Below are 23,642 nucleotides of genomic sequence, written 5' to 3'. Positions count from 1 at the left end.
ACTTAGTAGATGCTAAGTAAATAATGCTTTGTAATTTTAGCTCAAATACAAATGCACTTTACGCTTATTCCTTCTATTTGTCTTAGTGTCTGTTATTATTATAATTAACAAGTGTGATTTAAATACATTGTTTTTTAAAAGCACAACAGGAAAATAGTCTCCACTCTATTCTCATGGCCTTGATTTTCCAGATTCCATACTCAGCCGTTTTCAGAGCCTCTCGAGTAGCCTGGCTGAGCGCTCTGCTCTGCTGCAGAAGGCAATTGCCCAATCTCAGAGTGTTCAGGAAAGCCTGGAGAGCTTGTTGCAGTCCATCAGGGAAGTTGAACAAAACCTGGAGGAGGAGCAGGTGGTATCCTTGTCATTGGGCGTCATCCAGGAAGCCCTGGCCACGAACATGGTGAGACCTAGGCCCCGAGAGTTAGCATTGATGGCATACTTACTGTGTTCCATAATTACATCATTTTGAAAACGTATCAGGAAAAGAACTCATTTCCATGAATCTTCTAATAAGACTTAGAGATGATAACTGATCCATGTAAAGATATTTCTACCCCGTTTCTAAACCATTGTTAAACTTGAGGAAAAGTGGCCCTGCGAAGTCATTAATGGAATGGGGTGGAGAACTAAGGGGACGAGATGTTTGGTAGTCCAGAGGCTTAGTTGCAATCCCGCCCTCCTTGAGGTGAGCATGTAATTATTAGAAGATTATTAGTTCATGGCTCCGATATCCTAGGGTAAGTGAGCAAGGAGCTGACAGACACATTTTTTGGTTACAGAAATTGAAGCAGGACATTGCTCGGCAAAAGAGCAGCTTGGAGGCCACCCGTGAGATGGTGACGCGATTCATGGAGACCGCAGACAGCACCACGGCTGCAGTGCTGCAGGGCAAACTGGCAGAGGTGAGCCAGCGCTTCGAACAGCTCTGTCTACAGCAGCAAGAAAAGGAGAGCTCCCTGAAGAAGCTTCTGCCCCAGGCAGAGATGTTTGAACATCTCTCTGATAAGCTGCAGCAATTCATGGAAAACAAAAGCCGGATGCTAGCCTCTGGAAATCAGCCAGATCAAGATATTGCACATTTCTTCCAGCAGATCCAGGTGAGAATATATCTGCCACAGTGGCAGAACAGAGAGAAAAGAAGGGCAAGGAGGGAACCAACAATCACAGGAGTGCATAGTATGTCAGTTGGTGTACTAAAAACTTTACCTGCAATATCTTAAGGAATTATCACAACCAGGGACACCTGGGTGGCTCAGTCAGTTAAGCGTCTGCCTTGGGCTCAGGTCATGATCTCCCGGTCCTGGGATCGAGCTCCACATTGGGTTCCCTGCTCAGTGGGGAGTCTGCTTCTCCCTCTGCCCCTCCCCCCGCTTATGCACACACACTCACTCTCTCAAATAAATCAATAAAATCTTTAAAAAACAAAAAAGAATTTTCACAACCACCCTGTAAACTAGATATTGTCCTTTAAACAAACAAACACAGCCTAGATTTATTTTTCACTTAGCTCATCATGGTCACTCAGGGATTAAGTCGATGGGGACTTCCTCTTGCCCTACGCCTTCAGGACTGCTGCTGCAGCAGGGAGAGGGCATTTCAAATCCGTTTTCATTTCATTAGTTAAAGCAGTTTTCACAGCTGGCTTTCAAGGGGGTGGAGAAATGTATTCCTACCATATACCTAGTAGGTGCAGAGTTAGAAATATTTGACCCAGAGTCTTACCTACCACAGATACAGATGCATGTGCAGGAGTAGGGTTGTAGGTCAGAGTATATGCCTGGACTTAGTTTGACCAAGGATTGGCTACGTTGGCTCCAGGATGGCTGCAGGTGCCCACATTGCCACCTGTAGGACCTCAACATTCCTATATCCCCGCATTGGTGTCTTGGGGTTATCCATCTGTCTTTTTCCATATTAAAGTAGGATCTCATGGTTTGGTTTGCTGTCCTTTTTGGGTTTTATTTTGAGTAATTTCAAACTTACAGAAAAGTAGAAGGAATGGCACGATAAACCCCAGCACCCTTTTCACCTAGATCCCAGTGTGTCAGGATTTCACCATTTTGCATTCCCACCAGCAATGCACTAAAGTACCTGTTTCCCCTACAGCCTCACCAGCAGAACAGCATTAGAGTTTCTGTTAATCTGATTGACACAACATGATATTTCAGTGTGGCTTTAATTTTTATTTTTTCTCTATACATTTAAGGGACATTTATTTGAAAACTCTTGGTTCATGGCCTTTACTAGTTCCTGTCAGGAGTTTGTTTTTTGTTTTTTTTCTTCTTCTTTCAACTTACAAGAGTTCTGTAGTAGGGAGTTTAGTTCTTTATATGTGATATGTTGAAAATCTTTTTTCACAGTTTGTCCTTTGTCTTTGCTTATAGTGTGTTTTTGGTCATGTAAGAGGTTTTTAAATTTTTACATAGTAGATTTTATCACTTCTTATTGAACATGTATTTTTGAAAGTCTTTTGCCACACCCAGGTTTGAAGGAATTCACCCATGCTTGCTTCTAGAACTCGAATCATTTCTTCCTTTCATTCTTTCTTTTACGTTTGAATCTTTTAACATTTTAAGTTCATTCTGAAATACAGTGCACATATGAATCCAAGTTCTTTTTCTGAATGTCTATCTAGTTTTTCCCAATATCATTTCTTTGAAAAGTCCATCTTTTCCCCAATGATTTGAGAAGTCATCTTTATCAGATATAGAATGTCCACGTGGACTCAGGTCTATTTCTGGATTTTCTATTCTGCTTTGCTGGTCTGTCTGTTCATGAACCGTAGCATACTGTTTTTTATTCTAGAGGCTTCGTGGTGTGTTTTACTATCTAGGAGGGTTAGTCTCTCTCTCTCTCTCTTTTTTTCTTTCAGGATTTTTCACACTGGTAATTGTACATTTATTTTTCCCATGTGAACTTTAAAATCAACTTTATTAGTTGTAGGGGGAAAAATTGGTACTTTTATTTGGATCACGTTTTATTCACACATGCATATATGCACACATACACACATACCTTTATGGATGTCTTTCCATTTATTGAGGTCTGCTTTTATGTCTGTCAAAAATATTTTAAAGTTTTATTCATAAGGGTTTTGCATGTTTCTTGTTAGTTGGTTCTTAAAATTGTACCTTTTATGCTGCTACTGTAAATGAAGTTTTCACTCTTGATTTTTATATGTTGATTTTATATTCTGCTACCTTATTGGATTACTTCATTGTTTGATTAATTGTATGATTGATTTTCTTGGGCTTTACAAGTATACTTTCATATAATCTGCAAATACAGTTTTATCCCTTCTTTTCCAATTCGTATGCCACAAATTGTTTTCTCTTACCTAATTGCATTGGCTAATATCTTGAATACAGTGTTAAATAATAGTAGAGAGCGTATGTTTACCCTGTTTTACAGAAGAGATAGGCTATGGAAGCTTAGAGAAATTTAATAGCTTAAGATCACACGCTAGAAGTAGCAAAGCCGTGATTGATTTTTAGGAATATTTTTGACTCCAAAAACATCCATTCTTTTCATTCTGTCATGCTGCCTCCCAAATCATTAAACATTTGTTTAAAGGAGGCAAGATTCATTTTCAATTCCTAGCTGCCCTCAGGTGGAGTGGAAAAAGCCTCCGTATTTATTGCCTTGATCTAGCAGTTGACCCAGTGAGCATGCCTCTTTCTTTGTTCCCTGTTTTTCTACAGATTAGGGGGAACTTGCCCCCGATTTAATATAGATATCTTTTTTTTTTGAGTATATTTATTTATAATGATCAGAGGATTTAGTACATTTTCCTGTTTGCTTGACAGGAGCTCAATTCGGAAATGGAAGATCAACAGGAGAACCTCGAGACTCTCGAGAACCTGGTCACAGAACTGAGCTCCTGTGGCTTTGCACTCGACCTATCCCAGCACCAGGACAGGGTACAGAACCTCAGAAAGGACTTCACAGAGCTACAGAAGACAGTTAAAGAAAGGTGAGTTTTCATATGCATTGGTCAATTGGGAGAGCTAATTTTTTCTTGCTATTGAATGAAATGATTTTCTCTTCCTCCTTTAGTAGAGAAGATGGCATCAAGAAGTCTGCTACTGAGTCATAGGAGATTGGAAAGTGCCTCTTTTAGGCAAAGCTATTCAATCTACTCGGTGCTTAGTGGTTTTCTATTACTAAATCATGAATTCCTTCTCAGTAATGGGGCTCACTTTCCCTCAGTACAGTCAGTAGCCCGGGTCACCTGGACCTAACAATAAATTTGGGGCAGCAAGTAGGATTGTGGCAGGATTTGAAATAAAGAGAAAAATTGGAAGAGACTTTCCAGATGTAAATAATGGTTATCTTGGTTCTCTTTCTGCTTGCTTTGGCCACATTTGAGTTGTTGTTTTGGAGGAGTATCTGGATTCTTTTAAGGGAAACATGGGAATATATGACAGGGGTGGCTGATTTCAGATTATCTGCTGACTGTTGAAAAGCCATGATTCCATTAGAAAACCTCACATGGGTTTAAGAGCTTGATAAGACTTCCTCTCTTGGTTTAGCCATATATATAATCTTGATTCGGCAGGTGACTGCCTGAGGAAAGTGACTGGAGGAAAGCAGTTGCTCAAAACAACACTATAGCGTCAGGCTACTTAGTGGAGAGAAGGGGAACAGAGGCCAGGAAAGCTTGTTCTTCCTCTATCCTCGGGGCCATTTACCTGTAGGAAGAACCAGGATCTCTGGCTTAATGTTTGATAGATGTCGCCACTTCTAAAATTTAATTTTGAAATTGAATTCTCCTTTGTCCTTGCCTCATTTTACCCATTTGTGTGCTTTAAAAAAAAAAAAAAGATTTTATTTGTTTATTTGAGAGAGGGAGATAGAGAACCAGCAGGGGGAGAGGGAGAAGCAGGCTCCCCACTGAGCAGGGAACCTGACCTGGGGCTCCATCCGAGGACCCTGGGATCATGACCTGAGCCAAAGGCAGATGCTTAACCGACTGAGCCACCCAGGTGCACCTAGTGTGCTTAACCTAGCTTTTCTGAGCCTCTGTTTCAGCATCTTCTTTGCTAAGGGGATTAGCATTTTGAATTTGGCCTTGAAAGAATCAACTACCTAAAAAGTGACAGAGCTGGACTTGAGATCCAAAGCCTACATTCTTTCCATTGTATCATTGCACCTAAATAGCAGGCTCCTTTTAGTTTCTCTCACTTTCACTTCGGCCTGGAGTAAGATTGAAGACTCCTCTCCCCAGAAATGTCCAAACAAGGGCAACAGATTCCTTAGTTTGATGCTCTCCTACGTTGTATGTGGTGGTTTAGCCAAAGCTGCTGTGGAAAAGATGGGAAGGAAAAGGCCCTGTAAGGAAAAGATGCCTAGAGTCCCAGAATGAGTGTAGTTTTAGTTCAAGTTGACATCTTTACAAAGCTTAGTCTGGCAAGTAACAAAATGTCTTCGTTGTTGTTGACAGAGAGGAAGATGCATCATCTTGTCAGGAGCAATTGGATGAATTTCGGAAGCTGGTTACGACCTTCCAAAAATGGCTGAAGGAAACTGAAGGGAATATTCCACCTACAGAGACTTTTATGAGTACTAAAGAGCTGGAAAAGCAGATTGAACACCTGAAGGTAGGTGAACAGAAAGAGCTCAGGAACCAGGTTGGACAGCAGTTTGGAAGCTTGTATGGCCTGGTCCTCAACTGTGGTAGGGAAGTGGTGCGACAAATCCAAGTTATCCTTCTGCATCAGAATAGAAATCCCTCCATTTTCTTCATGTGATTCCCGCCTACCCCTACCCAAGCACTGAGCACCAAAATGTCTCCTATTTAAAAACCAGAACCAAAAAAGTAACCTGGGAATAACATCTGTAAAGTTTCAGCTGTTTTTCAGATGCCTCTCATGCTGTGGTGGATCATAAAAAAGATAGTTGTTAAAGTCCAGTCCTTGAGAAGCTTACACTCTCACTGTGTTTGGGAATTAAGAGAGTTATATGTGAGCAAGTGACCAGATACATGATCAGAAAATTGAGAAAAGAAGAACTAGCTCTACAGCTAAAAAAGGAGAAGTTAGAATCAGATGGTTGGACAGTACCTTCCAGAGTAGGATCAACCTTTCTCCCATCCCCTGCAGAATCCCTTCTTTGATTCAGTCATTCAGCCTCTGCTTGCTCCTCTAAAACACATTTCTTCTTTTTGTTGAAATCAAGCCATAGCTACCTCCAACTAGTTCTCATGCATTCTCCTTATTTTCTTAGTAAAGCAGGATTTATTTCGAGCCAGATGACAGGAAAAGAGTTTGGTTGTTTTCACAGAGAGAGTGTCAGGAGCATTTGCTGCAGGGAATCCCCTGGGGCAGAGGCTTCCCAATTTCTAGGTTCACAGTGCCCTTAGTGTTTCAAGAAATTTTTCATGGTACCTCAAGGCTAAAAAAAGAAAAAGAAAAAAAAAGAAAAAACTAAAAAGTCTCACTTGCTACTTGGTTAGGTCTAAACAACTTCATAGTAGTTGTTCACATGGTGTCCAACAGATGTCACTGTATTTCCTTCAAAACTTGAAAATTTACCCTGTGAGTCGATGCATGGTTTGGGAACTGTGGCTCTTTGGAATCTGGAGTGATTAATAAAGGAATTTACAGCTGTGAATTGACAAGGCTCAGTTTGCAGTTCGGCAGCATGAGCTTGCTGGATACCCCTGGCTCTGTCTTTCTCTGTTGCTGGGCAGCTTAAAGTCAAAAGCAAACTAAGTAGATTGTCAGGGAAATTCAGTGTGGAGAAAGGGGTTCAAGGCTAAGAAGGTGTTCCCTGCTCTGGAAGAAGTGGAATTTTACTTCTGTGGCAGGCAATCCACATGTAGAGACAATACGACCTTGTTACAGCAGATGCCTTTGTTTCCTAATGGTTTTCTGTGGCAGTCAGAGCTCTGGCTTCAAGCCCAATATAAAATCTCCTTGAAAATGCAAAGTATAGCCTATGATTCTATGTATTTCTCTACATCTCAACATCAAGCTCCTCATTTTACCCTCCATTTGCCATTTCCTTTTTATTCTACATGCATTCCATTCCCTTTTACTCCTCTCTCTAGGCAGAGTTAGATGTGTCTTCTCTTGTGCTCTCAGAGTTTACTGTATTTTTGTAATAACATTTATCACATTATAATGCAATTGATAATCTGACCTCTTGGTTTTAGGAACTGTGTCATAATCCTATTTTGTATCCCCAGTGTTAGGCATGATGTCTGGCCTACAGTAATGCTCAATAAATAATTGATGAATGAATGAATGAGAAGATCCTGAATATTCCAGGATATCATTCTCCCACATCATGGCTGGCTAAACCAAGATCTTGAAGTGGCTAAATACATGAGGATAGTCACTTAATGCTTATGAAAAATTTAAGGAGTATATGTACAAGAACAGGTGTCCCTACTAATGAGGAGAATGCCCCCAGATGTTACATTTAGCTGTTGTGTTAACAGGGTCTTCTAGATGACTGGGCAAGTAAGGGAAGTTTGGTGGAAGAAATCAACTGCAAAGGCACTTCTTTAGAAAATCTCATCATGGAGATCACAGCACCTGATTCCCAAGCCAAGACAGGTGAGTGCAGGCTCTTAAGAATGCAGTAAATAAACATCATTCTTTACTTTGGCCTTTGGCCTTTGGTTATGACCCTTATTTAATAAAAGTCAGAATCAAGGTTGGGTATGAGAACAAAGGGGAGCGATCCACAAAGCAGTCTTCCCCCTCAACCTGATCTGTTCCCCATCTCTTCCCCAACCTGATCTTTGCTCCATTTTGCAAAATTCCTTCCTGTGATGGGAAAAAGTAAAGGGACTAGTTGGCCTAAATGAACAGAGAAGGATTAAAATAGGATTTCCGTCTTGGCGAATTTCTTCTTTTTAAACCTGGGAATGGATGGCTATGCATCATCTTTAGATTGGAGTCAGCCCTGAAGGGTATAAGCATGATATCTTGAGAGAGACTAGGTATTTAGGAGTCAGTGTTGGTCTGCCAAGGACTGCCACACTTCCTGGAAGTATATACAAAGATTGTGCCCAGATATATGAATAATCTCTGGCTGCAAATTCTTTCAAACAAAATCCGTATGAGCTCACAGTCACTTTCTGGTTTTTAATTGGGACCTTACAGGTTTTATTGCCAGACTGTGTTAGTGCACACCTACAGTCACTTTAATCGTAAGGGAAAAGCTTATTTTTTCCTCCTGAGAACACTCACTTTTCTATTGAAGTTTAAAGATCTCTTGGAACTACCCAGAAATGACAGCATTTCAGGGAATTGATGATTCTTATATTGCAACACATAAAACTTAGAGAAGTTCAGGGACTTACTAGTGTGTGACTACATCAGGAGTCAGCAAGCTTTTTCTGTAAAGGGCCATGTAGTAAATACTTAAGGCTTGTGAGCCACATGTCCTCTGTCACACTACACATCTCTACCACTGCAGCACAGAAACAGGGATAGACAGCATACAAGTGAACGGGTGTGGCTGTGTTCACATAAAACATTATATACAGAAATTGGCAGAGGGCCAGATTTGGCCAGTATAGTTTTCTGACTCCTAGACTAGATCATTGGTTTTTCAAACATTTTAAAGCACTAAAATCTTTTTTTAAATAATCTCAAATACAACTCTACTACATAAAACAGATACAAATGACATTTTGTTGGCATAAATTTCCCTTAGGAGTGAATTTATAGCATTTTATCTATCATGAAATCCATCAGTGAAAATATTGAGACTATCCTAGGGAATATAAAGACTTGACAAAGGATTTTTGGATGACAGCTTTATTATCAGATTTATTTCTCCATTTTGTTTGGTTGCATTGTATCCAGGAAATACAGGTTACACAGATATGTAGTTGTAAAGGATGACGAATGTTTTTAAAAGTTCACTTTATGGTTCACCTGTGTCAGAAAAAATTGTCAAAATCTTGGAAATGGACAACACAAAAGTATTGGGTGTCCTTTCAGTGAAGTGTTGGGCATTGTCTAATAGGCTTGGTTTTTTTGTTTGTTTGTTTGTTTAGATTTTATTTATTTTTTGATAGAAAGCAAGAGAGGGAACACAAGCACGGGGAGCAGGAGAGGGAGAAGCAGTCTTCCCGTGGAGCAGGGGGCCTGCTGTGGGGCTCAATCCCAGGACCCTGGGATCATGACCTGAGCCGAAAGCAGATGCTTAACGACTGATCCACCCAGGCGCCCCTCTGTTAGGCTTTTGGAAATTATTTGGTTCTGAGTGCACATCTTTAACTGAATATCTGTTCTGTTCTAGAGTTTTGTAGATAATTGATAGTAATGCAAATGATTTGTCCATAGGAATTCAAGTAAATTTTGCCCAGTGGAAAAGATAATCTCAAGTATTATTATCCTGTAGATTGCTAACCAGTTTCCCATTAATTACTCATTTATTAATCTCCTCAAGAGTTATGGGGTAGAAATTGTACATTTAGTACACGTGAAGGGAGGGGACTGAGGGGGCACAGTAACTAAGACGTCACCCACTATGAAGTGTTGCAGCCTAAATTCAAACACAAATATACTTGATTCAAGATGGAAAAAAAAAAAAGTTCCCCTTAGAGTCTCAGAACACTCCTCAATTAAATTGAACTACAAGCTTGAAAGTTATGTAATAAATTCTTGTTTCAAAGTTAAATCACAAGAATTTTAATGAGGGATCACATTCTTTTCTTAAACATAGAAAACTCCTAAAACTGGCATTGAGAACAAAAGCTTGCCTGGAACCTGACGTCATCATGACCTGACATGTTAAGAATTCTGTTACTACACGGTTCTGCCCTAATGAGAGAGCCTGCTCTGAGTAGATGCACTTTAGCCTTTCTTGTCACTTTCTTTAATATAGTACACACATGCTGTAAATGTCTTTCTTTGTACGAGCAGACATGTGTAGGTTTGATGACTGTAAAGTGCTAGCAGAGAGCTATGGCTTTTCCAATCAGTGACACTCAAAAAGAAGTTTAAGTGTAGGCAGGGAGGTACAGGAGCTACTTCATTCTCTCCCCAGAGCAGCATAAGTGGTTACATCTAGTGGGTCAAGATGTGGTGTTCAACATAATTGTGCATTTTTCTTGCCATTTTCTAAGCAATTAGAAATATATTCTGAAGGTTAAATTTAAACCAAATATTTACAGAGTCCCTACAGTACCTCTTTTGCTGCTTTGAAAATCACTAGCCCTGAGTGCTCTCAAAGTTCTGTTCTACCTCAGAAAAATCATGAATTTACAGTTCTTGACATTAACGTAGCTCTTTTTGTTTCATAAAGTGCTTTCACGTACACTGCCTCATTACTTCTCTCCAGGAACCACATCAGTGCTGACAGGATAGCTAGTATTATCTTCATATCCTAGAGAAGACACTGAGGTCCATCTGTAGACTAAGGCTCACATACTGAGTGAGTGATGGTCTTGGCCAGGACCACCTTCTCCCAGTTATTAGTCCAGTTTCTTTTTTGGTCATCACCCTACTGCAATGGAATATGATCTTTTTGTTTGATCTGTTTTTTCACTGAAAATACAATCATGTTGGGGCACCGGGGTGACTTGGTCAGTTAAGCATCCAACTCTTGATCTCCGCTCAGGGTTTGATCTCAGGGTCCTGAATTCAGGCCCCGCATTGGTCTTCACACTGGGTGTGGAGCCTTATTTAAGGAAAAAAAGAGAGAAAATACAGTAATGTTAATATTTGAAAGTTTCACAATTACTATTTTTTAGTATAACCTTAACATAAAACTTTTTCCAGTGAAATCAGTGCACATGAGAGTTTTATTCTGTCCTTGTAATGTAACATATCATGAATATTCTTCATGTTTCTGTATAATTTCTATAATTGCATGATCTGATTTTTATTTAACTTGGGACACTCCTGAAATACAAGGAATCAACCTGGGGGAGAATATAGGTGAAATCGTTGTAATTAGAAACAGAACCAAAGGCCCAAAGCAGAATTTATGGGAATGTTTATGAGCCAGATTTATTGGCGCTTAGAATTTCCATTTTCTGGTGGGGAAGGAGAGGAGAAAGTTTTCATGATAGAAAAGACAGAGAATCTGCCTTTTGAAGCAATATAAGGACTCATCTTAATGTCTTTATTAAAAGAATGCTGCTTTTTCTGCCCTTAATTATACTTATTGTTCATTTTTATCATGTTGAAGAACATGGTTGTTAAAGTTGAACTTTTTTGGCTTTATTACAAATCCTCGTTCCAAAGTGTGGCAGACAGCACAGATATTCTAAAGACTTAATCATTTTATCAGTACTTGCTTGCAACATTATGGCAGGATCCAAAGAATTCAAGTCAGAGATCAAGGAAGGGAATTTGGGTTTCCTTTAGAAAGGGTTAGGAACCACTACTCCTAAGAAGCCAAGACACCTGAGTGATGCTCTCTTGCCTGGCAGCTAAAATGATTTGTCTCTTTCCATGAGTATGTTGTCTTGTGCTGTGTTAACCTCCTGATACCTGAGCTTAAAGTGAGTGCCAGAGAACAAATTCAGTGCCTGTATGTATTCCTAACACGTTTGTCTTGCCCTGTTTGTCTCCCTGTCCTTCTGCTCAGGTTCCATACTGCCCTCTGTAGGAAGCTCTGTAGGCAGTGTAAACGGATACCACACCTGCAAAGGTGAGAATGCCATTTCACAGTGCCTCTTTGTTGGATGTGTTAGGACAGTGTTCACGTAGGCATCTGTGTATGTTTCTGTATGTGTGAAAGAACCGCCGCCAGGATGGGTATGAGGATAAAAATCTGGGGAGAAGCCACTGTGATGCTCCTTTGCTGGGTTGCTAAAGGCTAAACAGGTTGGCAGCCAGTGAGATATGGTACTAGGAAATAAATTGGACCTCTAGATAAGACCAGTAAGGAAGGAACTTGAAGAAAATATATGTGAATCTTTGAGTCATAAAGAAGCCACGTTAGAGGTAGTCTAGTCTAAACCTTAGCCTCGCGGCCCCATGATTTCCCTGTTTGGACAAGAGGGAACAGAAGAATGCCCCAAATCCTTCACTCCCTTCACTTCTGCAGTTCCCAAGTGTATTTAGCATTTTATTTGTACATCTGAGTACCTCATGTCAAAATCCGAAAGCAGATTAATGAAAGCTCTTTTGCTTTGTATATATAAACAAGAACTTTTATGTGATTTAGCAGGAAGTGAATCTCTAGTTCACTAGAAGGAGTAGGAGAGACGTTTAATCCTGATGAGTAATTTAGCATGAGGAACCCATGGGGAGGCTTGGAGAGCTATTCCTGATCTGATTTTTGTTTTCTATGATGCTAGATCTGACGGAGATCCAGTGTGACATGTCAGATGTAAACTTGAAATATGAGAAACTGGGGGGAGTCCTTCAGGAACGCCAGGAAAGCCTTCAGGCTGTCCTCAGCAGAATGCGGGAAGTTCAGAAGGAAGCAGGCTCAGTGCTGCAGTGGCTGGAATCAAAAGAGGAAGTCCTGAAAGCCATGGATGCCTCTTCGTCTCCAACCAAGCCAGAAACAGTGAGAGCCCAAGCTGAATCTAACAAGGTACAGTGTTTGCATTAGCTGCGTCCCAGACACTAAGAGGAAGGGGCTGTTGTACGGTGTTCCTACCCAAGCCCGGGACCTGAGCGAGGGACACAGCCATCCACCCAGACCATGAGGAGCCCTTTCAAAGGATTAATATGCTTAAACTCTCCTAAAGAATTTTCTTACCTATGAAATGAGAAATTATTATAAATAATACCCAGATACAAAACCAGGCACACCTGATTGGCTCCATCGGAAGAGCATGCGGCTCTTGATCTCTGGGTCATGAGTTGGAGCCCCACATGGAATGTAGAGATTACTAAAATAAATAAAACTTAAAAAAAAAAAAACAACCCAGATCTGTTTATACAAAGAGAATATCCCTCCTCTGAAGTATCAGCGCACTGAGAATGGGATCTGGTTTTCCCTATGATTCTGTCAGCCAAACCATTCTCATCAAAGCCCCTTTCCAACCGTTGGGGCGATTTAAGTGTAGCTGTGATTACAGTTCACTCTTCAGGTTGACATGTAGGACTAGGAAAACTATCAGGAGAAACAAGACCATATAGAAAGTCCTATGAAAAAAATTTTTTTGCCAAACTTTTTTATATTCTAACTGGACAGAGTATGCCATCTTCTTCAGCTACCTCAGTGTCCTTGACGCCACCATTCTCATCTTCATACCTGACACAGTCTGTTTGGGGAGATGAATAATACCTTCTTACTGCCTTCTACCAATATGTTGTCCATAAAAGAAATTTAGATCCTGCTACTCAGATTTTCATTTTAAAGTAAAAATCGAAGCAGAAATGTTAAAGTATCTTAAAATCATGAAATAAAACACTGATAGAATTAGAAGTGGAGCCTATAATTGTGGCCCAGTCTTCTAGCACCTTCCTCCGCACACACAGCTCTGTTTCCCGTGCAGAAATCTCATGGCATCCCCGGTGTTCTCTCTCCTAGGCCTTCCTGGCTGAATTGGAACAGAATTCTCCAAAAATCCAAAAAGTAAAGGAAGCCCTGGCTGGATTACTGATGACATATCCCAACTCACAAGAAGCAGAAAACTGGAAGGAAATGCAAGAGGAACTCAGTAAGTATTCAGGGGGATGTTGCAAATTCACTACATTGCTTGTCTTCAAAGCAAATACAGAATTTCAGCACATCCTATAAAGCAGGACTTATTTTTAGTTAATTTTCATAAGCAATCAAGAGGTCCAAATAAGGTTAGACAGTGAGTGAGTCTGATTAGGGAAAAGAATCTAGAGATTCCACTCAGAAGTCTCAGAGGTTTGGCTTTCTTGGGCAAGTCAATCTGATAATCTGCTGTGATAAGGAGAGCATTGGTGATGAAAATGAAAAATGGGAAATAATCTATTCACTGGAAGGATTAGGTGAATTATTCTGCATTCATATTGAACTATATATAAATGATATTGGTGAATGTTTATTGGCATGAAAAAACATTGGCAGTAGAGATGTTTATAATATAGTAAGAGTTAAAAGACAGGCCATAAAATAATATAGTATAAGATAGCCATACATCTGTGTGTGTGTGTGTGTGTGTGTGTGTGTGTGTGTGTGTGTGTGTGTACTGTGTAGTTTCATATAACCACCACCACAATCAAGTACGGAACTGTGTTACTTTAGTTAAAATTAAATGAAGGTTATTTTTAACTAATGCTGCAGGGGTCATTTCCTGTAGTATATTAGGAACATAACTTAGGGATCAGGCCAGTGGCTCGTGAGACTAAAGGAACACGTTCTCTCATTTCCCCTCTACAGATTCCCGTTGGGAAAGGGCCACCGAAGTGACCATGGCCCGGCAAAGGCAGCTGGAGGAATCTGCAAGTCATCTGGCCAGCTTCCAGGCTGCAGAATCCCAGCTCCGGCCCTGGCTGATGGAGAAGGAACTGATGATGGGGGTGCTGGGGCCCCTGTCTATTGACCCCAACATGCTGACTGCACAAAAGCAGCAGGTCCAGGTGAGCCACAAAGCTTACTGCATTAAGCAAAGAAATTGGAATCCTGTGAACCTGGTTTTGAATACTCTTCTCAGCAAGTAGATTTCAAATGACCCTAGCAAGTCAGTTAACCTTCTTTCAGAGTTCTGTTTCCTTGGTTTAAATGAGATGTTTGTAAGGGCTTTATCACAGTGCCTGTCAAATAATAAATAGTCAATAACTGTATTATTAATATCATTAACAGGCAGTAAGATGAGTGGATGTAAGAATGGGGAATTTCTGACTACTTTGTAGAATCGTATTTTACTTTTAATCCCCAATAGTAGTGATCATATTACTTAATGTGATGTCTTATATCTGCTGGCTTCACTTAAAGATTCTCTGTTGCTCAAACCGCAAAAAAAAATTGATTTAAGTGCCTACCATCATAGAAATTTAGGTTGGTCAAATTATATCATTTCTAATGAATTCCTGTTGAGAACTTTTTCTTCTTCCTCTTCCTCCTCCTCTTCATCATCTTCTTCTTTTTTTTCCTGGTAAGCACCAGAGAACCTTCTCTTATTCTACATCCTCCCAAACTCTTCCAAACTTGTTCCATTTCTTCTCACCATCCACCAAGTTCCCTAAATTAAGACTTAAGAGCAGTTTTTGAAGGAACCCTTTCTTTTAGCCCCTGCATCCAATTAATTATCAAGTCCTCTTTAGTTCACTTACAAATATTTTTCTATTCCAGTGGTTTTCAGACTCTTTGGTCTCAAAACACTTTTAGGCTCTTAAAAAAAAAAACTGAAGACCCCAGGGGCACCTGGGTAGCTCAGTCGAGTAAGCGTCCCAACTCATGATTTTGGCTCAGGTCATGATCTCAGGATGGTGAAATCGAGCTCCACGTTGGGCTCTGTTCAGCATGGAGCTACTTGAGATTCTGTCTCTCCCTCTCCCTCTGCCCCTCCCTCCACCCTCTTTGTCTCTCTCTCTAAAATAAATAAGTAAAATCTTTTTTAAAAAATTATTGAGGACCCCAGGAGGCTTTCTTGGACCGCAGGGAGGGAGGCGGGTCCGAGCCCGCGCCGCGGCCCGCGGGGGAGTTCCCACCGTGGGCGGCTCGGGCCAGCCGGGCCACCTCCCCGCCGCCGGCCGCGGAGCGCAGCCCCGGGCCCGGCCCCGCGCCATGGCGCGGGAGAGGCCGTCCGGGAGGGGCTGCGGCGCCCTGCCCCGGTGTGTGCTCGGCGCCGCGCTGCTGCTCGGCCTGCGACTGTGCGCGGAGCTACGGCCCTCCGGGCCCCGGCCCCCGGCCCGCAGCGCCCCGCCGGGCCCGGCTCCCCGGCCGCCGGGGCCGCACCTGCCGCCCGCGCCCGGCCCGCCCCGCGGCGCCAGCAGGAGGCAGGTGACCTACGTGCGCAGCGGGCGCCGAGCGCCTCCGGAGGGCGGCGGGAGCCGGACGCCGGAGCCGGGCTGCTGCGTCCCGCGCGGGAGTCCCCGCCGGAAGGGTCCCCGGTGGCATATAGATCTCCAGCCATGGGCGGGTCCTGCTCAGTCCCTGGATGAAGAAGTCTTGAGGTTCCTGAGATACATCAGCACCCCCCAGATTGCATGCAATCACATGAGCACAGACAGCCTCGCTACTGACTCCAGCCCTGCAAAGAAGCCTTGGTCAGTCTGTCTTGATGACAGGTTTGGCTTAGCTCATCAAATCCGCAGCAAGCAATGCCGCCTCTACTCTTTAGGGCTAGGGAGTGATGATACCCAATTTGAGGTTAGCATGGCCAACAGTGGATGTGAGGTACATCGTTTTGATCCTAGTGTGAAGTCGGCTCATATTCTGGAGAGTCAGCGCCTCTGGTATCACCGCTTGTCTGTCGACTGGCGGACCCGCATCCAGCTGTGGCTGCCCAAAAACTGCATAGCAACACCAGAAAACTGGGCACCATTTTGAATGAATTTGGGCATCACAAGATTGATGTTCTCAAAGCAGATTTGGAGAGTGCAGAATGGAAAGTTTTAGAAAATCTTATTCTGGAAGATGTCCTGGAACAAATCGGGCAGCTCACCTTTGAGATCCATCTCCACTGGCCCGGGTTTGAGATTCCAGGAGCACCTCTCCCTCTCCCCCACTCAGCTGTGACAACCAGAGACATCTGCAGACAGTGTCAAATGTCCCCTCGGGGGCAAAGCCATCCCCCGTGGAGAACTGGCAGGCCACGAGCAAGGGTCTGGGGTACCACGCACTGCCATCTGGGAAGATCCTGCTTATGAAGGCAAAACAAGAACCACCACCACCGTAACCCCCACAAGAGCAACACACACAGAACACAGGGAAGAGGCAAAGTCAAGAGCTGCTATTGAGAGCATCCTTTGTGCCCAGCACTGGGCAGAGATGGTTCCTCATTCTCCCAGGAACTCCATACGGAAGTGGAGTTTTCCTGATTATACAAGTGAGGAAACTCTGGGAGGTTAAATAGCTTATTCAGATGATGCCACTAATAGATGGTAGAGTAGGAATCCACCTCTCCGATCTTTCAGATCCAAAGCCTGTGCTGGTCCCCTTCCCTCCACAGTGCTGCCTCAATAGCTTCTAACAGATGTAAGATGCCACTCCCAAAGGACGTATTTTTGCTTCCTTATTAGTAAAGGGGGGGGGGTGGGGGTGGCGGAAACTACAAATATACTAACATCAGACCTGCAAATCAGTTAGAGTTGGGACATTTTTGTAGCATGCAGGTTGAGTTTAAATAATCTATTTAAGGGGTGCCTGGGTGGCTCAGTTGTTAAGCGTCTGCCTCCGGTTCAGGTCATGATCCCAGGGTCCTGGGATCGAGCCCCGCGTTGGGCTCCAGCCCCGCGTTGGGCTCCCTGCTCAGCAGGAAGCCTGCTTCTCCCTCTCCCACTCCCCCTGCTTGTGTTCCCTCTCTCACTGTGTCTCCCTCTGTCAAATAAATAAAATCTTAAAAAAAAAAAAAAAAATTATTGAGGACCCCAAAGAGCTTGTGTTTAACTATTGATATCTATTAATATTTACTGTGTTGAAACACTAAGGGGTCACTTGGGTGGTTTAGTCAGTTAAGCATCTGACTCTTGATCTCAACTCAGGTCTTGATCTCAGGGTCATGAGTTCAAGCCCTACACTGGGTATGGAGCCTAGTTAAAAACAAAAACACTGAGGAATTTAAAAATATATATTTATTAATTAATTTTAAAAATAATAATGGTAAAACTGTAACATTAACATAAGTAACATTTATTTTTTATGAAAAAATAACATTTTTCAAACATGAAAACTTCAGTAAGAGTGGTATTGTTTTATGGCTTTGCAAATCTCTTTGATGTCTGACTTAATAGAATATTCTCATACATTTTCATATCTGCTTCTGCACTCAATCTGTTGCAATACTAGATGTCATGTAGCCTCTGGAAAACACTGAACATTTGTGAGAGAAAAATTATAAAAGGCAAATAATATCTTAGAATTATTATGAAAGTAGTTTGACCTCATGGACCCTCTGAAAGGGCCTGGAGACTCCCAAGGATCTCTGGAGCATACTTTGAGAACTACTGTTCTAATTCTCCATTCTAAGTGCTCCTCCCTTAGGGAGGTTTGATCTCAGGCCTATACCATTGCAACAGCCTTCTAATGGGCTTCTTTGTCTAGTGCATTCTCCACACGGTTACCAAATTATCTCCTTAACTCACACATCTGAATACATGAAAATGCTTTGCTGGCTCTTGGCTGCCGATTGAACAAAGTCCAAGTACCTGCTCAGTGTCGTATATGAGGCTTTCCACAATCTGGTCCCAGTTTGTCTTGCCAGCCTCATTTCCCACTCTTCTCCCATATACCCAGGTTTCTGCACACACCGGGTAACTCATCCTTTCCTTGAATGCACCATACTCATACTGCTCTGTGCCTTTGCTAATCCTAGGCCCTTTGCTAAAATGGCCCTCTCTCTCTCTCTCTTTCTCACTGGGAGAACTTCCTTGTGTCCTCTGTGAAGCCTTTCCTGACTTCCCTTGTCCACTTTTGTCATCTTCCACAGAATTAATCATCCTTACTTCTTGCTTTCACAGTGCCATGTTCACATCAGTGTTTATCAATTTTTTTTTTTAGAGATTTTATTTATTTATTTGAGAGAGAGATAGCTAGAGAGGGAACACAAGCAGGGGAGTGGGAGAGGGAGAAGCAGGCTCCTGACTGAGCAGGGAGCCCGATGGAGGGCTCGATCCCACGACCCTGGGATCATGACCTGAGCCGAAGGCAGGCGCTTAACGACTGAGCCACCCAAGGCACCCCATCATTTTTTTTTACATTGTTTTCATTCATCATTTATGCATCTGTTCTTCCTTAAAGTCATGTCTTACTTATGTACAGTGTGAGTGATGAATACTTTCCATAAATTATCTTATTTAATCCTTAAAACAGCCAAGATAAGTACTTTCTATCCTCATTTTATAGATGAGGAAGCTGAGATTTGGAGAACTTTAAAAACTCACCTAAGGTTATACATACAGCTCGCAAGTGATAGAGTCAGGATTTGAACCCAAGCAGTCCGATTCCAGAGCCTGTAACCCTAACTACTTTGCTGAGTGAAATAGTGGATAGAAAAGAGTAAAAAGACATGCTACTTGCTTTAAAGAAGCTCATTGTCTACTCATGCTATGTTATAATGTATAGATTGTATGTGCTGTTGGAATTCCAAGAAAGAAACTAGGAAAAACAGATGTATAGAGAGTTGAAATGGCAAGCCCAGCCAGTAATATAGCTAGCTCTGGGTCCCAGGGTTCCAGACTTGCAATTCAGAGGCCTGGGTTTTGTCTGACAAAGCTGATGAGTGCCAATCCAGAAAACAGGCCAAGCTTAGTAACTGATATTGAAACAGAGTAGGACAAAGAAAGAAGAAATAGAAGAGGCACAATCAATGACCCTTTCTTTCTTTCTTTCTTTTTTTTTTTTTTAAGATTTTTTTATTTATTTGACAGAGAGAGACACAGCGAGAGAGGGAACACAAGCAGGGAGAGTGGGAGATGGAGAAGCAGGCTTCCCGCTGAGCAGGGAGTCCGATGTGGGGCTCGATCCCAGGACCCTGGGACAGTGACCTGAGCCAAAGGCGGACGCTTAACAAATGAGCCCTCAGTGACCCTTTCAAAACAAGTTTTTATTAAGCAGTTGTTAGAAGTGATACTGCATTTTCCTAGTAGCCTGGTCCTTGGAGTTTTCTGGTTTATTTTTGAAAGGTTGGCACTACTTGGCACAATCCAAAATCAGTTTCTGTTTTAACACTCTTTTTAGATCTGTCTTTTCTTTCTAAACATCTTGATGTCATTTCTATTACAGTTTATGCTGAAGGAGTTCGAAGCACGCAGGCAACAGCATGAGCAGCTGAATGAGGCAGCTCAGGGCATCCTAATAGGCCCTGGAGATGTCTCTCCATCCACCAGCCAAGTACAGAAAGAACTCCAGAGCATCAATCAGAAGTGGATTGAGCTGACTGACAAACTCAATTCCCGTTCCAGCCAAATTGACCAAGCTATTGTCAAAAGCACCCAGTACCAAGAACTGCTCCAGGACTTATCAGAGAAGGTCAAGGCAGTGGGGCAGCGACTAAGTGGCCAGTCGGCCATCAGTACCCAACCTGAGGCTGTGAAGCAGCAGCTAGAGGAGACCAGTGAGATTCGATCTGATGTGGAGCAGCTGGACCATGAGATTAAGGAGGCACAGACACTTTGCGATGAGCTCTCAGTACTCATTGGGGAGCAGTACCTCAAGGATGAGCTGAAGAAGCGTCTGGAGACAGTTGCCCTGCCTCTCCAAGGTTTAGAAGACCTTGCAGGTAAGTTAGGGTAGGCACACACTGCTGACATCAGTGGCAAGCCAAAAGATTGGCTTCGTGATAATAGTCCCAAGAATCTAGGGTGACCTGTAAGCAGCTTTTGGACTCAGACTAGTGTTACCCTTACCTTTGTCCAGCTATAGTGAGAACCGCTGTGTATCACACATTGACTGAGCACTAACAATATGTGAAGCTTTATATAGCATAATCCCGGAGATAAGAGCACTAATATCAATTTTGTCAGCAGGTAGAGATTCATGCTCATAGATATATTTATAGTATGTGTGGAGTTACACACATACTTTTACTAACACTCATTTATACCATGTGCATGCATACACACACATACCATATTGCAGAATTAGATGCTTATGATGGTCTTGTACAAGAATTTTATCATCAGTTTGTTGCCTTTCTCTAGAAACATTTATGGCTTTTTATCAGCTTAGGAATAAAAGTTTACTTCTGTTACTCAGATCACCTTACAAGGTTGGTGTGAGGATTAAATAAGATCTAGTATATGAAGGAGACCAGCTTTGTGCTGCTTTTATGGTAGGCCCTCAGTTAACATTAGTTTCCTTCCCCTAAGATTAGCCCATATACTCTCAGCAAATATTTTAAATGCCATGTTCAGATTTGATTGGTTTAAATTTGATTTTCTCATTTCAGCTGATCGCATGAACAGACTCCAGGCAGCTCTTGCCAGCACCCAGCAGTTCCAGCAAATGTTCGATGAGCTGAGAACCTGGTTGGATGACAAACAAAGCCAGCAAGCGAAAAACTGCCCAATTTCTGCAAAATTGGAGCGGTTACAGTCTCAGCTCCAGGAGAATGAAGAGTTTCAGAAGAGCCTTAATCAACACAGTGGTTCCTATGAGGTGATTGTGGCCGAAGGAGAATCTCTGCTTCTTTCTGTACCTCCTGGAGAAGAGAAAAAGATTTTACAAAACCAGTTGGTTGAGCTCAAAAACCACTGGGAAGAGCTTAGTAAAAAAACTGCAGACAGACAATCCAGGCTCAAGGACTGTCTGCAGAAAGCTCAGAAATATCAGTGGCATGTGGAAGACCTCGTGCCATGGATAGAAGATTGTAAGGCCAAGATGTCGGACTTGCAGGTCACTCTGGATCCGGTGCAGCTAGAATCCAGTCTCCTGAGATCAAAGGCTATGCTGAGTGAGGTGGAAAAGCGCCGCTCCCTGCTAGAAATCCTGAACAGTGCTGCTGACATTCTGATCAACTCCTCAGAAACGGATGAAGATGATATCCGGGATGAGAAGGCTGGGATCAACCAGAACATGGATTCCATTACAGAAGAACTACAGGCCAAAACAGGGTCTCTTGAAGAAATGACTCAGAGGCTCAAGGAGTTCCAGGAAAGCTTTAAAAATATCGAAAAGAAGGTTGAAGGGGCCAAACACCAACTTGAGATCTTTGATGCTCTAGGCTCTCAAGCCTGTAGCAACAAGAACCTGGAGAAGCTAAGAGCTCAACAGGAAGTACTGCAGACCCTGGAGCCCCAGGTAGACTATCTGAGGAACTTCACTCGGGGCTTGGTAGAAGATGCCCCAGATGGATCTGATGCTTCCCAACTTCTTCATCAAGCCGAGGTCACCCAGCAAGAGTTCCTGGAAGTGAAGCAAAGAGTGAACAGCAGTTGCATGACGATGGAAAATAAGCTGGAGGGGATTGGTCAGTTTCATTGCCGAGTCCGAGAGATGTTTTCTCAGCTGGCGGACCTGGACGATGAGCTAGACGGCATGGGTGCCATTGGCAGAGACACCGATAGCCTCCAGTCCCAAATTGAGGATGTACGGCTATTCCTCCACAAAATCCAAGCCCTCAGGTTAGACATAGAGGCCTCTGAAGCCGAGTGTCGGCAGATGCTGGAGGAAGAGGGGACTCTGGACTTGTTAGGTCTCAAGAGGGAGCTCGAAGCCCTGAACAAGCAGTGTGGTAAACTGACAGAGAGGAGCAGGGCTCGCCAGGAGCAGCTGGAGCTGACGCTGGGCCGTGTGGAGGACTTCTACAGGAAGCTGAAAGCCCTCAACGACATGACCACGGCGGCAGAAGAGGGGGAGGCCCTCCAGTGGGTCGTGGGGACCGAAGTGGATCTCATCAACCAACAACTAGCAGATTTTAAAGTAAGTCTTGCCCTTGTTTTTTAATCTTTTGCTATCTGATACGTGTTTCTTTTCACGTAGCTTGGAAACCCGTTGTATATACATCGTAACTTCTGTCCCCGGGCTGCTATTCTTGCTTCCAACACCACCAAAGCACACTGTCTGGAGACTAAACAGTCTCTTGAATTCCGGGCAACTGGTTTGAACATTTTTCTGTTGTAATTTATTTCAGTGTTGATAACCAACTAAGGGTATAGAAAGAAAGGTCCAAGTGTTACTGCTTACTCTGAGAATCTCCTCTTGTGATTTGTAACAGCAGTGGATGTTTCTCCAGGTCCCTGTTTTTCAGTTGAGGTGTGAGAAGTCATAAGATAAACAAGGGTCATCTTCCTAAAGTGTTGATTTTTTTTTCCTTCATATTGTAGGGGAAAGTTATTGATGTATTATGAAATAAAATCAAAATTCTCATGACTTATTAAGATAAAACATGATACTTCAAAGAAATTTCCATTTTATAGCAGGCAGTGCTTAAGACTATACCCCAGACCCACAGGAGTACAAGTTCTTGGCCTGTAGCAGAATTTGAAAAGCACTGCCCTAACTGCAAATATGTTTTAATTCTTTGCCTAAGTCAGAATTTCCAGTTCTGAGATTTTGAGTCAAAATTAAAACAACAGGGGAAAATGGAAGGAGTTGACTCAAAAATGCAATTTTGCCAGGTTAGGGGCTTAGAACATTCAGGACTGTCTGTTGGGTCATGGCTCTCGGGATAGGAGCCTTTCATCCTGATTTTCCTCTGTTGTCAATGCCAAAAAGGGCCTTACTGCACTACTGGAGGCCCCTCTGCTGCTTTTCCATCCTGGTGCACAGAGTAGTTGTGGAAAGGCTACTGGCCGCACTTTGTTCCCATCCACACCATCATACTCCTGCCATCAGGGTTGTTCTCTAGAGCACCCCACCCCCCGCCCCCGCCTGTCAGGATTCTTTCAAGTACAGACACAGATGGAGAGGTGGTGTTGACACCAGGTCAGAGCCCTGTGGTCCTGAGAAAAGTAACAAGACCCAAGTATAGAAGGGCCCTCAGCTTAGGGGATGTTCAACTCTGAAGCAGGACATTGGCTGAAGACCCCTTACAGTGTCTGGAGACAGTGCACTTTGGAGTGACAAGTCACCGTTTTGGGGATTCTTGAGGCCCCAAATAAGGAGAGGGGAGGAAGGGAAAATTCAGACCCGTGAGC

At 42.7% G+C, this 23,642-nt stretch overlaps 1 protein-coding gene and 1 pseudogene across 16 annotated transcripts in view; both read left to right on the top strand.

The window, feature by feature from the left end:
- Window positions 1–23,642, top strand: part of MACF1 (microtubule actin crosslinking factor 1) — a 333,619-nt gene that overhangs the window by 229,879 nt on the left and 80,098 nt on the right. For 13 of the 16 annotated variants that reach the window (XM_073902864.1, XM_073902862.1, XM_073902856.1 and 10 more), the window contains 11 exons: window positions 192–400; window positions 780–1,097; window positions 3,807–3,973; window positions 5,444–5,600; window positions 7,445–7,562; window positions 11,560–11,622; window positions 12,275–12,516; window positions 13,462–13,591; window positions 14,284–14,483; window positions 19,789–20,284; window positions 20,954–22,425. In XM_073902864.1, the coding sequence (XP_073758965.1) occupies window positions 192–400; window positions 780–1,097; window positions 3,807–3,973; window positions 5,444–5,600; window positions 7,445–7,562; window positions 11,560–11,622; window positions 12,275–12,516; window positions 13,462–13,591; window positions 14,284–14,483; window positions 19,789–20,284; window positions 20,954–22,425 (3,572 nt within the window). The remainder of the gene's footprint in view (window positions 1–191; window positions 401–779; window positions 1,098–3,806; window positions 3,974–5,443; window positions 5,601–7,444; window positions 7,563–11,559; window positions 11,623–12,274; window positions 12,517–13,461; window positions 13,592–14,283; window positions 14,484–19,788; window positions 20,285–20,953; window positions 22,426–23,642) is intronic. The other 3 variants (XM_073902865.1, XM_073902863.1, XM_073902852.1) reach the window with 1 other exon arrangement.
- Window positions 15,624–17,048, top strand: LOC112811601 (probable methyltransferase-like protein 24 pseudogene; annotated as a pseudogene).

Source organism: Callorhinus ursinus, unplaced genomic scaffold (genome assembly GCF_003265705.2).
Source record: "Callorhinus ursinus isolate GAN/ISIS: 27379988/994484 unplaced genomic scaffold, GSC_fseal_2.0 scaffold18, whole genome shotgun sequence".
NCBI lineage: Eukaryota > Metazoa > Chordata > Mammalia > Carnivora > Otariidae > Callorhinus > Callorhinus ursinus.
The sequence above is the reverse complement of the archived record's forward strand: the minus strand, read 5'-3'. Positions and strand labels throughout refer to the sequence as shown.